Consider the following 18,809-nt stretch of genomic DNA (forward strand, 5'->3'; position numbering starts at 1 on the left):
CAGTGGGGGGAGGCGGGCTCGCTGCTGAGTGGCGTAAGGCGTAGGCTAAAGAAGCCGGAAGTGGGCGTGCTGGGGGAGCCGGAAGTTGGCGGGGTGTCATGGCGGCGGTACAGTAGGGGAAGGGGGAGCCGAGGGGTGAGTGGGGAGGCCGAGTCAGGGTCAGGTCGGGGAGTTGCTGCTAGCCCCGCGGCGGAGGGGTCGCGCCGCGATCGCCCGGGCTGCGGGCGGAGCGGTGCTGTGCCGTGCGTGGGCCCGGTGGGCTCGAGCGGGCGCCGTGGCGGGGGAGGGCAGGGACCGGCCTCTCCTCGGACTCTCTCATCGCCTTTCGCCGCCTGTTTGCTGCGGGAGCACCGGCCTGGTTACTTCCGAGGGAAGAAGCGGGACGGCGGGGTAGATGGTAGCTTCTGCGGACAAGGGCTTGTTATCCAAAAAGTTGCTCATCTTAAGTAAACTCTTCAAATATGTTCTGAGTTCCTGGAAAGGACGCTGTTAAACACACCTTTATTTTGCTGATAATGGATGAAGAGAGTCTGGAAGCAGCCATTCAGACCTATAATGCCCAGCTGCAGCAAGTGGAGCTGGCTTTAGGGGCAGGCCTGGACCCATCGCAGCAGTCGGACTTGATTCAGTTGCAGGAAGATTTAAAGCAGCTGATAGAGCTGACTGAATCCAGCCTGGTGTCAGTGAAAAAGAGCAAACTTCTGGCTACTTTAGATACAAATGCCTCCTCCTCCTCCTCCTCCCCGGTAGGTCTTCTGGAGCAGGACACCAACCCAGACAGTTCTGCCCAAGATGAGGAGTACGCTGCTTTTAAGGAAGCCATTGCTGAGCTCGGAACCGATGAGAAGCCTTCAGCTAATGACAATGGGATATCATCAAAGAGAGATGAAGAAACTGATGACAAAAGTGAATCAAAGTACAGTGAAGAGGAAGAGGAGTCTGACAGAGAGGAGGAGGAATTGAGTGGGATGAAGGTTAAAGCCCCCTACTACAGTTCTTGGGGCACCCTGGAGTACCATAATGCCATGATTGTGGGGACAGAGGACTTAGAAGACGGCAGTGCAGGAGTCAGAGTGCTGTACCTCTATCCAACTCACAAGTCTCTGAAGCCGTGCCCGTTCTTCTTGGATGACAAATGCAGATTTAAAGAGAACTGTCGGTAAAAACGAAAAAGGGGTGGGAGGGGGCTTTTGTCCTTCCTGTCGCTAACGGCCTTGTCGTTCAAAGGGGTAAACCTCCTCTGAAAGTACTGTGTTTGGCTTTTTTACCCAATGAAATTTTGCCTTTTTGTTTATGTTTTTAAAATGTGTTACAGTAAGCAGTGGCATCGGTTTGGCTGTTTTCTTTAGGTAATGCAGAGATGAAGTGGAAAATCCCATGGGAAGGCTGGAGAGATTTTACATAATCAGTCAACTGGCTAAATTAATAACCAATTAAGTATTGTAAAATAAAACACCAAAGCTTGTCTGTTGATAGTGCATACGTTCCAGTTGCACGGAGAGGTTGTAGAGTCTCTGTCTTTGCAGATCTTCAGAACTTAACTAGATAAAGTCTTGAGCAACCTGATCGGTCTTTGAAGTTGGTTGTGCTTTGAGCAGGAGGTTGGACTAGAGACCTGTGTGTCTGAGTGATCCTCTTTATCTCAAAGGACCCGTGAACTTTGTTACTGGATGTGTCACTAGCAAGGAGAGCTTAATTCTCTGGGGTGGGATGCGTTCTTTGTTACGTGACATAAATAATATGTTTAAGATGAAAAATGAATATCTTATGTAATTGAAATAATGCATGATAGAACTTCTGTAATTACTGGTAAAGATTCATCACCACTGACGACTCATTTGCATTTCCTTTAAGGAGGGAAGGAATTTTTATTTAAAGCCTGCTCAAATGAGGTAGAGATAATTCCTCTTCTGCCTTCCCTGGCAGGTTTTCGCACGGTCAGGTGGTCTCTGTGGAGGAGCTTCAGCCATTTCAGGAGCCCAATCTGAGCACGCTGGAGGTGGGCTCAGCCTGCCTGGCGAAACACAGCGATGGAATATGGTACACTGCAAAAATAACTGGTGAGTCGTGTTTCAGTGCACTGCCAGGATTCTGTGTGGAAGATGAAGGCTGATGCTTAAGTGAATGTAAAACTTGACTATTTTGGTTGATGATAGAAAAACATTAACTATGTAGCTGCAGCCCTAAACTGAAAATCTCGACATAGCTGAGAAAACGGTCTGAATTTTGTCAGGATTGGGAAGGGAATAGGCTAGGAAACAGGAGGGCATTATACAAAAAGAAGACATAAAGAGCAGGAATGTGGAAAGGAAATGACTACGTGGTCATTAACTGCACCAGAAGGGAAGAGGCAGGTATTGCAGGAATTGACATGCGTATTAGGTTAGAATTGCAATAATCTGCTCTTGTTTAAACAAAAGCTGGGGGAGCTGCCCCTGCCCATCAGCTGCTGATACAGGCTTCCCTATGTCCTGCGATGGGTGAGGGTTTAGTCTCTCTTTCCATCTTTCTTTGACAATTATTAGGTCAGAGGGGAGTAAGTCTAACTTCTCTTTAATTCCATTTCTCAGCAGCCCATCTTTCTTCATTCTTAGAAATAAACATTTAAGTATTCAACACAGGCATTGTGGAAATAGCTTTTCATTGCAGTGGGTGCTTCTCCCTCCCAGACAGAAAACTAAAGCACAAAGAAGAAACAGAATTTTTTAAAACATGTGTTCCTTGGGCCTTCCCCCTCTCCCATGTCGTTCCACTGGAGCTAACTCTGTTTTAGAAAGCCCTCTGCCAGTTGCATATTGGAGGCTTACTTGAACTCTTGTTCCTTGCTTTTCCTTCTGTAGACATCGACAGTGGTTACTACACTGTGAAGTTTGATTCCCTGCTGCTCAAGGAAGCTGTTGTGGAAGGAGATAGTGTCATTCCCCCACTGCGAAGTGAAGATGGTGCTGAATCTGCCGAGTCTGATGAAGACAGTGTTGATGATTCTGGTTATGCTAAAGGTGAGAAAGTGGGGACGGCGTGAGCAAAAGCAGTCTAGGTTTGCCTTTCTCCGGGACCTACTGAGTTACTCTCCTGGAGCTTTCATTCTAAGTGTCTCACCTCTGATGAAAGAGTAGCTAATCTCTTTATATGTTGCTGAAAGATAGAAAACAGTAATTAGCTATTATGTTACAATTGCAAACTAAAATCTTTGGTTTATGCAAATTACTGGGCTAATGAAGGTTGGAGGTTTCCATGGGAACTTCCAACACGTGAAAGAACAGGGTGTGATATTTTAGAGCTCCAAGCTCAGAGTTCCAAGCTCTGAGTCGATTTCTTATGTGGCTGGCTGAGTTGAGCTAATAAGTGAATCAGGAGACTTCCTCATCTCGGGGAACTCCATGTAGCTCCATGACACAAGAGTACGAGACTCCGGTAATTGTGTGGTTTTGGTCCTTCCAGTGCCTCGATGAGGTCGCAGGAAGAGCCATGCCCTGTTTTACTATTGAGAGCTGGCACAGAGAGAGCCCAAGTGACTTCTCTGAGATTACACGGACAGCGCTGTCCCTGTGCTGGTGCCACAGTTACGTCACAGGGACAAAGTTGTGGTCCTAGAGCTCTTTAGTTTAGCCTAATAGAGATTATTGGATCCTAATAACACAAAATTAGCATTGTAGCCTAGGGGGAGCCTCATACCAGAGACATGAGCTGGAGGCACAGAGTAAGTATTACATGCCACTGTGCCAAATTTTACTTTGATGGTGTATGTCAGTCTGTATGATCATCCTAGAAGGAAGGAAAGGAAGCACTTCTGGATGATTCTGCCTGGAACTATGAGGTGGTATGTGCATTACATGAAGTGAGATCTCTCATTCAGGTAACTCACTGTACAGCCTTCATAAAAGGTGACTGCTCAGTAGGAACCAAGTAAGGCTGGACGAACTGCTGAATGATTCTAGGGTGAGGGAAGTACATTGTACTGCTTTGTGAAGGCTTTTCATGCTGGGTGGATGCCCCAGATGAAGGTTTGCATAGCAGCTTTGCTTCTGTGTTTCGCTGATTCTTCTCTTCTGTGCCACAGTGATAGACTCAGGAGTTCCAGAGAATGGGGAATGGACTCCCGCATGCAGTTCCTCTTTTGGTGGCTGGGAAGCCCATACTCGTGGCATTGGCTCCAAACTGCTTGTTCAGATGGGATACGAGTTTGGAAAAGGTAAGAGGAGAAGGCGGTCCTGGTGCTGTGAGAGCATGACTGCCTTGATGGATCTTAAAGCTAGTGAAGAAAAACAAGATTTTGGATTAAGCTAAAACTTTTCTCTGCTGAAGGCCCTGTTAGATAAGGTTCAAGCTATGTGATGAATCACAGCTGTGTTCGAAGGCAAAAAGGGATAACTTACTTAATCGAAGTGCAGGCATATGTGTGCACCAGCCCCTGTGTGGTAATAGCAAAAATTGGAGGCATTTGGAACCATGGTCAAGTTCCTGATTAAAGCCGTGAGAACTGTTGTATGAGATGTTCAAAGGCTTTAGGTACAAGGGAACTGATCTACGAAGCTTCTGATGTCTGTGTTAAAGCATCTCCTGACTCTAGACACAGACTTCAAAGCCTGCTGAACTAGCTTCTCACTACACAAATTGTATTGAGCCTTGGGGGCTTTAGGAGGGCAGTCTGCTACTTGCATTTGTCTCTAGTTCTCCCAGAGGAACCAAACCAGTTTTAAGAAGAAGCTGGCTTGAGAAGCTGAGAATGTGAGGCTGAACCTAGTTTCACAGAAACCAGCCTCACGGGTGGCCTTGGCCTTTTTGTCACATATCTTGTGCTGCAGAAGGCTCCTGTCGTAGCATCTGCATCCATCATGCTGCGGCCTTTGCTGCTCCCCTTGACTTGGATGGTAGTTACGGCTTTTTGTACCTCAAAAGCCTGTTTACTTGTTCTAAGCTTGCAGTTGTCAGTGTGAGCTTGTGGTGGGAGGTGACTTGAGAGGGGATGTCCTCGCTCGCAGTAATCGCTTGGTGTCTCTCCTCAGGGTTAGGGAAGAATTCTGAGGGCCGAGTGGAGCCGGTGCAGGCTGTGGTACTTCCTCGAGGGAAGTCCCTCGACCAGTGTGCTGAGGTGCTTCAGAAGAAGAAACAGGGGAAGCTAGACCCAGGCAAATCGAGGAAATGCCGAGCAAAGGGAAACAGCTCTGGACAGTCCCCTGCGGGCAGCCGTAAGCCTCCCCGCAACGTGTTTGACTTTTTGAATGAGAAATTGCGAGGGAAGACCACTGCGGAGAAGGCTGGAGGGATGGCACTGCCAGAGAGGAACAGCAAAGAGATCTACCATGCTAGCAAGAGCACCAAGAAGGCCCTGAGTGTCCGCCTCTTCCAGACAATGGAGAAGATTGAACAAACGCAGCGGGATATCAGAGGAATCCAGCAGGCCCTGGCACGCAACATTGGACGGTAGGAAAACATTCTCTTTGGGACCGCAGGATGAACTGAGAATTCGTGGCACTTCTGGGATGGGGTGGGCTTGAAATGAGGTGTAGGAGGAACAAGTGAAACATACCTGGATGAGACCTAAGGGGAAGGGGAGGAGAGAGACCTTAGCGTGTGCTTCAGAGCTGCTTGGACACTGGCAGGTGTGTCTGGGGTCTTTTGGCTGGAATTCAGCTGTGACGAAGAGAGGAGCTCTCTGAGGAAAGGTACTGGAGTCCTTTCCTTCTCATGCCCATCTCTGCGGTGTTGTTGTTGAGCATCACAGGAGGACATTTTCTAGCCCCGATTGTGCTGAGCATCAGGTTCTTCCTGGCTTTCAGCAGGTCACTTGTGCTAATCCCGCAGGAAAGGGCAAACCCTCCTGGGATGATGACATGCCTTTGATGACATGCAGGATGACGTTGCCATAATGCTTTTTGCTTTCAGGCACAGCATTGCTACAGCTCAGCTGGAGGAGAAGCTGGCTAATGCACACAAACAGCTGGGGCAGCTGCAGGCCCAGGAAGCCAGTCTGCAGCGGGAGCAGAAGAAAGCAGACACGCATAAGAAAATGACTGAGTTCTAGTCTCTGAGAAAGGTGTTTGACTGCAGTGATTGTCCTTCTAGCCAGCCCCCTGGTGCTTGTGGCCTCAGAGCCTGGGTGAGCCATCCTGCTCCTCTGGGCTTCAGGCTGCCCAGCCTGAAAACTGGGCTGAAAAGCAGCAGTTTCTAAAACTAGATGCTTCTGAGCTCTGCTGGGAGGGGGAGGAGTACACATCCGTCCAGCCCTGAAAGCCTTCAGTAAGCCTGAGCCTTGTATAAGGACTAGCTACAAGAAATACGATTCTCTGCTCTCTTGCACACTTCTTTGCTCTGTTATCACTACGGTAGCTCCTCCATCCAGAGTCTGTAGCTACTCGGGGGATAACATTGCTGGCTACGAACCAGCTGAGGAGGGGCTTTGAAAGCCCCACATCCTGCCATCAACTGTGGCTTGTGTTTGCAGCCAACCGACGAACACAAGTGGAGGCAGGGTCCCGAGCACATTCCGGCGAAGCAGAAAAAGCTTGTGCTGGGTGAAAACAGCAAAGGCAAATTGCTTCAACTGCTCTCTACCTTCTGGTGTTTGCTATGGGATTTATCTGAGAACTGAGGTTTTTTGGGAGCAGTTCCTTGTAGCCCTAGTGTAATGAATAGACAGAAAGCTGGCAGCTTGGAGGTGGGTACTAGTGGCCTCAAGCATCAGATTTCATCACTTTGACTGTAAGAGTATCCCTAGGACGTGCTATAGCCTAACTCATTGACTTGGCATGGAAAGCTGCGTGGTTCCACAAGTAGAGTGCCAAAGCTGGGGGAATAAGACAGCAGAGTAACGGATTCTCAAACCACCTAGCTAGGAACAGCTCCGCAGGGAACCCTGTGATTTTTTGGCATCGTTACTTGAGTTTTTCTGTCCTAGGTGGCTCGCTGAACACGTGTCCTTTTATTAAAAAACCTCAGGACCCAGATCCAGGTTGGACTGGGCCCCAGATGAGCACAAAGATCAGGAGGTCTGTATGTGCCCAGCATGCAGCCCTGTCTGTGGGAGAGCTTCAGGCTATGCTGCAAGCAGGCCAAGCAAGCGAAGTGCCCTTCCCTGCAGCGTGGAGAGTCTTTGGACAGGAAGGTTGTCTTCTCCCCTAGGTTATATTCTGCGTTGGCGGCAGCCAGTCCTTGCCCAAGAGGAGATGGTGGTTTCACCAGATTCTGTTTCTGGTGGAACTTGTGCATTGTAACTGCTTTTTAAAAAAAAAAAATTGTTTGCAATTTCATGCCAGTATCTTAAGGGCACATTTTTTTCTTAATTTAAGAAATTGATTTCCTTTTATGCTGTGAGTCATTTTTCTAATGAAAAGTTTTGCTCCTTTAGTACCACCTTTTTTTATCTGTTCCTAAGAAACTTATAAAGCTGTCAGCCTGGTCAGGGCTGCACCTACTTGTAGGGTCAGGCTGCCAAACTAACCAGAAAATCTAAGGCTGAAGGAGATACGATCAGAGTTGTTCAAGTCATGTGGGATTTAGCGTTGCTGCAGACACACCTCAGAAAACACAGAGCAACAGCAAAAGTAAACAAGACGCACGTCTTCAGGAAACCTGTTAGAGTGACTCTTTTCTCTTGGAAAGCACTTGGATCCTGCTGTGATGGGCACCGTGTAGATGTGCAAGGTGGCGTGGGCTGCCTCGAGCACTTCAACATCCATCGGTTTCTAACTAAATTGGCCGTACTATCTTCATTGTTCTGAATTTGTGTTCTCCACGCACTGGGCTTAACTCGAGGGTTTAACAATGGTTGCTCAGTGCCCTTCCCTCACAAATGACTGTTTGTTCCCCACACTGAAATGTTGAGTGGTGACAAGGATTAATGTGCCCAGCTTAGCATGGGTGCTCGCTGAAGTGGCCCATGACTGGTGAGCCAAGCTGGGCAGAGAAATTTCTTGGGTTTGTTTTGTGCTCTGACACTATATAACATCATCGTCTCCTCTTTAAGAATTGGGTGTATTAGCCCTGTGTCTCAGCTAAGGTGTATTTTGACCCTTCCTTTGGATTTCCACAGCCTTACTTGTCAGACTCCTATTCGAATGGCTGCTCCCTCCCACCTAAGACAGTTCACGTCCCTGGTGAATAAAGTTGGTTTTTATTTTTTTTCCCCTCTGTCCTTGTAAGGCGTTGTTCATTTGCAAGGTAATGATGATCTGTGGCGACCCATTCTTTCCTTATATTCCCCTGCGGATAGAGAGCTGGCACCAAAACCAGCTCGGTGGGAAGTGGAGCGCGGCAGAGGGTGCTCTTATGTGCCGGGTGCCTGCAGAGCCCGTCTGCAGCGCTGCTCGCAGCCAAGGCGGGGAGAAACCCAGCCTACCATTGGGTGAAGCAACCACCTCTGCAGGCCAGGAAGCGAGCTGTGGTGTGTGCTGCATGGTATCTGCTCAGAGCTGTCTGCTCTAGAAGGAGCTAAAGAGAAGCAGGAGAGCTCAGATCGAGATGTTTGAAATGTTCGGAAACCCCTAACGAGGAGTAACTCTCTGGTATAAAAGGAACAAAATTCTCCAGGTTGGCTGGCAAGGAAGAGAGCATGATCGGATTCCCACTCTTCACACTCACCGGCTTTTGAGTTTCTGCTGAGTAAGTGGTGTTTGCTTTCTTGCCTGGCGAACTCGGGTATCCACAACTACACCAGGGGCTGAAAAATACTTAAAAAAACCCTGATCTATATAGAAATTCCAGCGTTGTCGGAGATGCCGTTGCAGCTAGCTAGACTGGACAGGCAGGATTCCTACTCGTAACACTGCAGTGGGGAAGCATCGGCTGGGTTAAACTTTCAGTCGGCTGCGAGCTTTGTGCCGCTTAATGCTTTGTGCTCTGCAAGCATCTGGGCTTACAAAGGAAGAAAAGGTGCTTGAGCTTGGCAATGCTGCTGGGGTCCCGTGGCTTGAATCTAGAGGTTGAGCAGGAACCGATTACTTTCTTGGGGAAGGAATTGTTGAGTTCAGAGGTGTGTGGCATTCTTCTTTTTTTCAACAGAAAAATTTCCAGTTGTCTTGTGGGGAGGGGGACTAGAGTTTTTGCTTGTGTGTGGAACAGCTCTTGGGGAACGGCTGAGCTCCTGGCTGCAGGTGAGAAGGCTTGAGAGAGTGTGATCGTTGAAATGCTGTCCTTTGTAAACCTGAAATTATGTAAAACTACTGAATTTGTGGCAAGAAAACCACTGTGGTAGGCAGGTGATTCTCGAGAAAACATGTTTCTCCTTAAGACGCCCATCCTGTATTTTGGAATCCGGCTTCCCGTAACTGCAGGACCGAGGTCTCCGCTGGTGTCTTGCTGTGGCTCAGCTCTGCAGAAAATCTCTCTAGCAGGTTCTCGACTTCTGCTTGAAAGTGCATTTCTCTGCCCAAGTGAGTGCATTTCCAGCAGTCACGGAAGGGCGGGAAGAGAGAAAAATGCTGAAATGATGTCAGCTTCGACCAAAGCCACACGGTGTGAGCAGGCAGGTCGCTTACCTTAAGGTGTAAGACTATATTGTCGCAAAAGCCACTCTGGCATATGAGTAACGATCAGGACTGTAATTAGAAGCATGCATCCAAGTTTTGTGACATTTGGGTCTGGCGTGTAGAAATATAGTTGGCCCTTTCTAAATGAAACGCCTCCACAGGAGTTTGACCGTGAAATCTCTCCCCCCCCACTGCAGAAATGCGAGTGAAGTGGGTGAGATCTCGTGCCTGCTCCATGTTTGAAATAGTCTTAAGATGTACTAATTGCATCCCATGGTCTAGGGCAGATTCAATGTTGTTGACTAATTGTTACGGGGCTTTCGCTCTTCATAATTGAAAAGAAAAAAAAGACCTACTTCTGCTTCTTGGGACTTTTTTTCAGTGCAACTCCCCAGGGTACCCAAGCTGTGTTTGCTGCAGCCGTGTTCGCAATCACTGATGGAAATCAGCTTGTAATGTTTGCCCTGGTTTCTTGCAAATACGCTTTTAGTAGTTTCATAGGCTTTCTTCTTGTCACCCTGTACCAAACACTGTGTGCGGTTTTATCTGGGTAGATGAATCAGAGGCCAAGCAAAATCAGCAGCAGCAGCAGCACTTAATTTTACAGTAAATTTAATCTTGTTTTCATGAAGCCCAGCTGAGAAACTTGTGCCTTTTGTAGGAGTCACAAGTAACAAACCAACTGCATTTATCGTGCCTGTGCTCAGGTATCACAAAAGGGAGTTATTCCCTCCTCGGTGGGCTGTGGGTGCGCATCGCACGTATGCAACGGCTGTGACTGCTCTCGTGTTCAAAGCCATCTTGGCTTGTGGAGCCAGCATGTTATGAAATGCTGTCTGCTGAGTCTCCTGCCCCGCAGAATAGCCCCAGGACTGGGAGATCAATAACTTTATTGGCAGGGAATTCAGGTGTACATTGCGGAAGGTCTGTTTGAGACTTTCTGCCTTGCAAACCTGCTTAGTCCTACCTGAGCGGCTTCGGTCAGGCACTGGGTTTTCCTCTCAAATTTGTACTTTTGGGAGAACCAGCGTGTTGTCCCAAGAAGTGGTTTCTTCCAGTGACTGCTGAGTGTGCACTGGGCATTTTTATAGGTCAGAAATCCAGGAGCAACCACCGACCTCCTGCACAACAGAAAGTAGGTCAGAAGAATTTCTCTGTGTTAATTTTGACTTAGGAAGCCTCTGCCTTCCCTCTTCAATCTTAAAAATTCAGGGATGGAAAATCCACCCGCTGTGGGATGAGTTGCCCTGTGTGTGCCTGCCTCAGCGTGGTAAAAGCTCGCACTTTGATTCCGACATAACACCAGCTCACAGCCGTCGTACCTCATTATAATTTTGTCTGCTAAACCTCAGAGCCTGCTCAGTTCTACCCTGAACGAAGTTGCTTCTGCAGCCTGCGATCCTGTCGCTCTAATGAGCTAAACAAGTTCAGCGAGGACTGTCTAAAGCAACTGCCCGTGTTGCAGGTAATCCGTCTAATTAATGTATGCTCAGACAGAAAAGTAGTGTTGTCTAATTAAAATGTCGTTGGAGAGGGAACAGCCTTCCCTTCCCAGCTCTGATCTAAGCCAGTCTGTCCAGCCCGGTTAGTCCCTAAAACCTCCGTGTCTCACTTTCTGCGTTGAAATAATTGCTCTCCAGGGGTTAAGGCTTCAGTCAGGGAACTTTCCAAAGGCGTGGGAAGTTGTCAGATAAAAAGGTGCTACAAGTGGGCAGAGACTTGCCGGTTATTGGGGTAAAGATGCAGCGGAGATGCTGCCGTGTGACGCGGGGCGCAGGGCAGAGGGGAGCGAGATCGGTCCCTCGATGGGCACAGACGTCCCCGCTCGCCGTGGGGCTGGGGCTGCTGTAGCACCCGAGATTCGCGCGAGGCAGGGCGGTTTCTCATCGGCGCTCATCTGATCTTTGTCATCCGGATTAAGATATGTAAGAGGGTGAGTAAGAGGCGCTCGGCGGGCCCCACGGGATCTCTGTGTCCCCAGCTGCGTCGGTGGAAGCTGTCCTGCTCCGCTGTGCCAGCCCTGTCCCGCCTGGGGACTCTGCTGCAGGCCAAGTCTGGATCAGTGACTGGCTTCTTCGAGCCATGCCTTACTCCGGTGCTGGGAACTGCCTCGGTCTCCCTTCGGACCAGGCATTTTCGGGATGCGGGCATGCGCTTCTCTAGTAGCACACCAGCCTTTTTGGGGAGCAGGGCGTGCACAGAGCTGGGCTTGGGCAGAGCTGGGGGCAGCAGCCGCCGTCTCGACATCGGCGCAGGTGAAGTGGTGTCAGCTTTTGCTTTGGGCTTTGCAGCGCGCTGACGGCCGAGCAGGGACAGGGACGATGGGACGGGGCGTCACCAAGAGCCCCCCTGGGAAAGGAGTGGGATCCCGACGGGCTGGGGAGCATCCGCAATTTGTGTCGGGCTCCCCGGCGCCTTCATGCCTCTGCACCGCTTGCTCTGGCCTTGCCGCTGCCGTGGTTTGCAGGGAAGGACCGTTTTTTCTTGAATAAGGCGCAGAGAAGAGGGCTGGGTTTGGGCAAGGCATGGCTTTTTCTTTAGGCAAAGGAAAGCGGTCAAAAGGTCAGGCATTTTCTGCTCTCGTGTCACAGCACAGAGCGGCTGCAGAACCGGGGTTGTGGTGGGGGGGTCCGTGTATGCCGCGCTGCCTGTGCCGAAGAGCCGACCTGGCTGGGATGGTGCTTGGTTGTGATCCCGCAGCTCCTGGCTGAAGCGCGGATCGTGCCGGGATGCTGCAGGGAGCGACTCGGGTTCCCACGAGAGCAGAAATATCGCTGTGGGGTTTGCAAGGCTGGGGCCGGGCTCGGCCGCCCGGGAACTCGCCGTGCACGGCGCTGCAAATGGGGAGATGCCGGCGATGCCGGCGGCACCGTCGCTCCCACCCAGGATTTTCTCCCCCGTAACTCCGCAGGTCGCATGGCACAGGTGGACGGGGCCAAATCCCACGGGGCTCAGAGGGGGAGAGGGCGAGACCCGCTGTGGAAGGAGGGTGTCCCGGTGCATGCCGGCATGCCCAGGGTGCGAGGAGGGAGAGGCGGCTGTGAGGATGAAGCTCACCCCGTTTCCGGGAAGCTGACTCATTTGTTTCCCCGTCCTGTCTGGGCCACCCCACGACCCGGGGCTGTGTCCCAGTGTCCCCAAAAAACACACTGGCACTTTTGGGATGTCTCCAGAGGGTTTTCAGGGCCCCCGGGCGTCTCCTTTTCAACATCCCGGTGGCAACTTGGGAGCTTGAATCCTGTTGGGTTTGTTGGGTTTGGGGTTTTTTAAAAGGAACCAAAACCTGAAGTTATTCCCTGGGGGTGGCAAAGCATCCGCTGCTGGGCGTCCGCACCAGGCTGGGCAGGGCGTTGGAGGCAGCGCGGCAGCCCTGGGGAGGGCAGGAGCCGGCCAGAAAATTGGGCTCTTGGTGCACGTCCCCCTCCAGAGCACCCGGAGAGACCCCCTTCCCCGGGGGGGGGCTGCGCTGCAGAGGCCGTGGCGAGCCCTGGGGGGCCACGGAACACCATCTTGTGCCATGGTGAGCCCAGCAGCGCCCGGCTGCACCCCGACTCGTGTTTTCTCTCCCCAGAGCTTGACCCCGCAGCGGTGTCGGAAGCGGCTCCCCCATGGCTGCAGCCGGCGGCGAGGGGCCGGCACGGACCCCGCTCCTGCCGGCCGGTGCTGTGCTGGCCCTGCTCGGCGTCCTGGTCTACCTGGGCGCCCTGTGCGCTGCCTGCAGACGGTACGTGCTGCCCCTCTGCTTTGCCTCCTGGTGCTGGGAACGGGGCTGGGGACCCTTCGGTGGCATTTGGTGGCTGAACGTGGAGACCCCACGTGTGCCTGTCCTGAGCTGGGACCGCTGGGATCTGCTGCTCTGTTCACCCTGAACCCCCAGCTGCAGCCCCAGTACAACTCTGCCTGGCCTAATCCTGCACCCCTGTGCCTCGCTGCCTTCCCCCCCCCCCGCCACCGCTGCACCCCCTGCACCCAAAAGCCTTGCAGGAGCAGCCTGGAGAGGGCTGAGCTGCAAGCGGGATGGGCGGGATGGGTGATGCCAGGGGTGATGCCAGCGGTGTCCGGCACGGCTCAGTGGGGTGCAGGATGCAATCGAGACCTCCCCAGCCGGCGCGGACCCTGCTGCGGGGCTGGCGAAGGAGCAGGGTTGGGGATTTGGGGGACTGCTGCTGCTCCGGCGAGGGGCACGTGGCGATGCCCACCGTGGCCACGTCGGCGTCCTGGGGCACCGGCTCCTTGCCCCCGGCTTGGCCGCCTGCCTCGGGCTCAGCTCCGCTTCTCCCCGCAGCAAGGGCAGGAAGAAGAAAGTCCCTCCGGATGGGGTGAAGCTGGTGGACGAGGTAAGGGCACGCTGGGGGGGGGCAGGATCCGCCGCGGGGGAGCTCTGGGCACCCCAAGTCCCAGCCAGGAGCCTGACGGTGTGCGTTCCCCCCGTTGCAGTCCCTGCTCAGACAGACGCAGCTGCGGTCGCTCAGCAAATCCGACACGAAGCTGCACGAGCTGTACCGGGTGAAGGCCAGGGACGACAGTGAGTGGCCATCGAGCCGGGGGAGCCGACGGGGGCCGGTGACCCTTGATGGGTGCCCGTAGTCCCCGCACCGTCCGCCGAGCGCATCGCGGCAATGCCACGGTGCCCGCGCGGTGCCGGCGCAGGGGTTGGTGCCGGCGCAGGGGTTGGTGCTTGCTGCGTTCCCGGTGTCCCCTCCATCTCCTCTCTTCTCCCCGCAGCCCAGCGGCCGGCCAGCCTGGATTTCCCCTGCCCCACGGCCCCCGCGGCCAGCGCCGATTCTCTGCACAGCCCCGGCATCAGCGTCCTCCTGCACCGTGAGCTGCCCCGGATCCCCGTCCCCGACCCCCCGGCTGCCTCCCCGTCCCCCGACCAGACCTACTCCAACCTGCTCTTCGCCCCGCTGCAGAAGCCGGTGCCGGACACGGTCTATGAGTGCCTGGCGGTGGGAGGGGAGGATGCCCTGGTGCCCTCCGTGCCCGCTGGCACCCAGTTGCCCCCTCCGCGTGCCGGGCACGGGGCGGCCGATTACGCCTGTGTCCGCAAAGTGAAGAAGACGGTGCCCGGGGTGGTGCAGGATGGGGCCGTGGCGGGGCCTCCCAGAGCATTGCAGTGCTGGGATGGCACGGGTGATGCTCCCCGGGCGAAGGTACGGCTCTGGGGGGGTGGCAGGGATGGGGCACGGGGCTGGTGTTGCGCTGGCTGGCTGGGGCAAGTGGGGGGCCATGTGATGCCCTGCGTCCTTGTAATGCCAATGTTTGGAGCAGGGTGTGAATTAGGCTATTGCATTTCCAGCGGAGCTTTGGGGGGGGGCAGGATGAAACCGAGACCCCGAGGGCAGACGATGCCCACGGTGCTGCTCTCTGTGCCTTGCAGAAGGCTCGCCGGGTTGTGCAAAAAGCAGGATCCCCCATGGTTAATCTGCTGCCAGGATCCTCCTGGGGGCTGTGGGAAGCCGGGGGGGCACGGGTGTGGGGATACCTTGCGGTGGGCAGGGATTGCCCCCGAACGCCCACCTTCCTTTTGCAGCTGGAAGAGATGTACTCGACAGTATGCAAAGCCACCAAGAAGAAAACCCAAGTCCCCGCATCGTCCCCGAGGGCCGAGAGGGAGGTGGGTGCTGGGTGGCCGCCCCCCCGCCGGGAGGAGGGTGCCCCGGCCGGGTGCTGGTCCTCGGCAGCCCAAGGCCCCCCCGACCCCTGCTACGAGTCCATCAACGACAGAGCCTGGACTGCTCAGGGCCGCAGCCCCGAGCCGGACTACGAGGCCGTGGACGTTAACTGGAAGAAGGCGGCAAAACGGGACAAACCGGGGAAGCCCTGTGGCCCCGAAAACCTGTATGAAAGCGTCGGCGACATTTGGGCGGCGGAGTCCCGGCGAGCATCCACCAGGACGGCGGCCAACGGGCTGGAGGTGTACATCACCAACCTATAGCATCCCCCCCCCCAGGGAGCGGGGTCCTCGCCGCAGGGTGGTCCCACCCCAGTCGGATGCTGTCGGGGAGGGGGGATCCCCTGGGACCGGCTTTCCACGGGGTTGAGCCTTGCAGGGGTGGGTGCCAGCTGGGGCGGCTGCATTCTGTATATATGTTATGTTACTTTTCTTTAAGCCTCCTTGTCCCGGCTCAACCCACCCGGTGCCAGCAGGTTGATGTTGGGATGCCCCGAGATGGGCAGTTTGTGGGTGCTGGGTGCCACGTGGGAGCCCGGTGGGACAGGGCTGGTGCTGCCACCAAGGTGGGAACCGGGTTGGGACCGGTTGTGTTTTGGGGTGGGTGGTGGCAGGGCTGTGGGCCAGTCCCGGGGCCCTGGGCTGCAGGATCAGGCCCCTCATCAGTGGGGTTATGCCATGAGCGAGGGTCTCCATCCTCCTCCCTCTGCCCGGGGGAGAGCAGGGCCCTGTCCAGCTCCCGGGATGCATGGAGCAGCTTCGCTCCCATCACTGAATGTCCCCGGTTATGGGGACCAGGGGCCAGCCCCATGCCTTGGTGCAAGGGAGAGCGAGGCGACCGCCCGTCCTCCATCACCCACTCCCACCCTTTGGACACGTGCAAGGGTGCCTCCACGAGCAGCCGTCTCCCAAACACCATTAAAAGGCTGAGAGGGGTTTATCCTTGTCAGGAGAAAACACTCTTAAACTGGATCTAAAACCCTGGTGCTGGTGCTCGGTGCTGCTGCTGCAGCAACACGGCGGTGCCGGCGCTGGGAGAGTGGCTTTGGGTGCAGCGTAACCGTGAGCGGACGCACCCGTGTTGCACGGATGGTTTTGCACCTCCGAGATGGGGATGCGCAGCCGCCGCCAAGAGCTGCTGAAATGAGGTGGGCCATCCCGGCGCAGGGATTCACCGTGGCTGTGCCTAAAACCGCGGCTCGGGGGCTCTGCGTGGGGTCAGGGTCCGAGCTGGCGAGTGTTTGCACAGCGTTTGCTGCCTGCTCGCCTCCGTGTCGCTCCCGCAGGTGCTGCAGCCTCAACGGGTGCCAAAAAAACGCTCAGGAGAGCTGGACGCGCACCCGGAGCCCTCGGACCCTGGGGCTCAAACTTTTCCTCCTCTCCTCCCCACGGGGAGTTTGGCATCCCTGCCCCACGGGATGCCCGGTGTCCCCCGGGAGATGCGCCTGGAGGATGAACTCTGAAGGTGCTGGGACAGGGGTCCTGCACCGATGGCGGCCCCGGTTTGACTGCAGCCCCTCTGGATGTAGCACAGCCGCTTCGCGTGGTCCGGCCGGAGGCTGCCCGACCTCACGGCACGCTGGCCCGGTGCTTGCTGGAGCCGGCGGGGACCCGCGGCAGCAGAGCCGCCGTGCCGTGCCGTGCCGTGCCGCGCGGCAGGCAGGAAGCCACGCGCCTTCCTTCGGCAGCTTTGCCCCTACATCACAGCAGGCGAAGAGATTAAAAACGAAAACAAGGCGCTCAGCAAAACCCGCTGCAGGCTGAAGACGTTAAAGCTGGGAGGCAGCTTCAGGCGCTCATGCCGCTTCGTCAGCCCCACGCTCGATGCCAAACCACAGCCGCTCGAGATAGAGGAGTCGGCCCCGGCAGCTGCTCCCATCCCCCTGCGAGATAAGGGCCCCGATAGAAAACGGCGTGGGGCGGCTGGCGCCGATGCTGCCGTGCTCTTCCTGCTGCCAGCCGCTCCGCGCCGGCATGTGGGCTGCCCCCGGCCGCATCCTTCCCCTGCTCCCTTTCTCCATCATCCCATCCCGCAGCTCTCCAGGGCTGGGTCCCTCCTGCACCACCCGAATCCCCTGGGAGCTGCGGTTGGGCTGCACCGGCCCCGCGCGGGAGCATCACCTCTTAGCATCGTTCCCGGAGCAAGATGGGCCCTGCGCTGCCCGCGGGGTCAGGATGGTGCTGGCGCTGCCCGCGGGGTCGGGATGTGGGTACCACTGTGCCGATTCCCCCGGGAAAGGCAGGCTCGGCTCGGCAGGGAGCTGCACCCAGGCCAGGGAAAGCTTCTGCTCGCGCTGAGCTGGGGGTGGCCAAAGCATCTCCCAAACCTGCAACAGCAGCAGCAGCAAAAGCCCCGTGTGCAGGACCAACCGCTTGCCCGTAATTCCCACGGGGCTCGGCAGAGCCGGATTCACATTTAAATACAAGAGCAACTGCCGAGTCCTTGGGGTGATGGAAAATGTGCCTGGAGCCCCAGCTGGAGGTTCAAAAACTGGGTGGCAAATGAAGGATCCATCCCAAAACATCGCTTGGAGTCTCGTGGTCTGGCCGGGAAGGTCGAGGTCAGCATCCGACCGAGGGGAGCAGGTAGGGCTGGGAGCACCCTCCTCATCCCTGAGGACAGCCGGGTGCGGGGGGCCCTGGGGGCTGCCCATCACGGTGCTGCACTCTGTAGGGGGTTGCACGGTGCTGCAGGAGGTATTGCACGCCGCATGGTGATACACACCGCATGGTGATAACACGCCGCATGGTGATACACGCCGCATGGTGATAACACGCCGCACGGTGCTGCACGCCGTAAGGATCTGCACCCTGCGTGGCTCCGCAGCCCGTGTGACGGCTCTGCGTGCTGTACGGCTGCACGCAGCGTATGGCTCTGCACCCAAACCAGCTTCACACCTCTAGAGCTCCGCACGCCGTACGGCTCCGGACCCCGTACAGCCCCGTACCCCACGCAGCTTCACACCCCAAATGGCCCCTGCGGCTCTGTACCCCACCAGCAGGCAGCTCAGGAGAGTACAGGCAGCGCGGGCAAGGCCCTGGCTCCCTCTGCAACCCCACCTGGGAGAGGGAATCCGGGTACCACGGGGGCATTTCCCAGGGATGCCAGTGCCGGAATGCCACCCCGCAGAGCCACCCTTCCCGGGGAAAGGTGTTCTGGCTGGCGGCACCGGAGCCCTTGTGCAACGGGCAGGCGATGCTCGCGGGAATTGCACAATACCGAAGCTGCCGGAGCCGCCAGCTCAGCGTTTCGGCCGGCGTTAACGATTAAACCAGAGCGGGGGGTGGCCGGTGGAACCACCACCCGGGTCCCGCTGCGGCAGAGCCCGGGCTGGTTATCATAATTCCGGGAGGAGAGGCGTCTTGTCTCCCGCCAGCGCTGCGGAGCTCCGTCATTAACTCCTCCGGGGCTGTGCTAACGAGGGCCGCGGGGCCAGAGCCCACCGGGGCCGGGACAGAGCTGCGGGATGGGGACGAAGGCTCCTCCAGCCGTGTTCCTCCTCCTGTGCTTCCCATCGTGGCTCCGCCGGGGATGCTCCCGATCCCCGCTGGCCCTGGCACCGCCGGGGCAGGTTTGGGGCCCCGCGGGCACCCCGGTTCCTGGGGGGGACGCTGCCCTTCGCCTGGCTGCTCCCCCCCCTTTCTGTGGCGTGCAAGGGGACCCCGCG

At 55.6% G+C, this 18,809-nt stretch overlaps 2 protein-coding genes across 2 annotated transcripts; both read left to right on the top strand.

The window, feature by feature from the left end:
• The first annotated feature begins 75 nt into the window (after positions 1–75).
• On the top strand, positions 76–8,124 carry ZGPAT (zinc finger CCCH-type and G-patch domain containing). Its single transcript, XM_030009725.2, has 6 exons — positions 76–1,159; positions 1,927–2,060; positions 2,841–2,999; positions 4,061–4,192; positions 5,007–5,424; positions 5,887–8,124. The coding sequence occupies exons 1-6, from the start codon at positions 516–518 to the stop codon at positions 6,023–6,025; spliced, it is 1,626 nt and encodes a 541-aa protein (XP_029865585.1). The 5' UTR covers positions 76–515; the 3' UTR covers positions 6,026–8,124.
• A 146-nt stretch (positions 8,125–8,270) lies between these two features.
• On the top strand, positions 8,271–15,603 carry LIME1 (Lck interacting transmembrane adaptor 1). Its single transcript, XM_041122602.1, has 6 exons — positions 8,271–8,601; positions 13,039–13,191; positions 13,753–13,804; positions 13,905–13,992; positions 14,193–14,620; positions 15,001–15,603. The coding sequence occupies exons 2-6, from the start codon at positions 13,076–13,078 to the stop codon at positions 15,403–15,405; spliced, it is 1,089 nt and encodes a 362-aa protein (XP_040978536.1). The 5' UTR covers positions 8,271–8,601; positions 13,039–13,075; the 3' UTR covers positions 15,406–15,603.
• Positions 15,604–18,809: the final 3,206 nt, after the last annotated feature.

The sequence above is a fragment of the Aquila chrysaetos genome, chromosome 3, assembly GCF_900496995.4.
Source record: "Aquila chrysaetos chrysaetos chromosome 3, bAquChr1.4, whole genome shotgun sequence".
NCBI classification, from domain to species: domain Eukaryota; kingdom Metazoa; phylum Chordata; class Aves; order Accipitriformes; family Accipitridae; genus Aquila; species Aquila chrysaetos.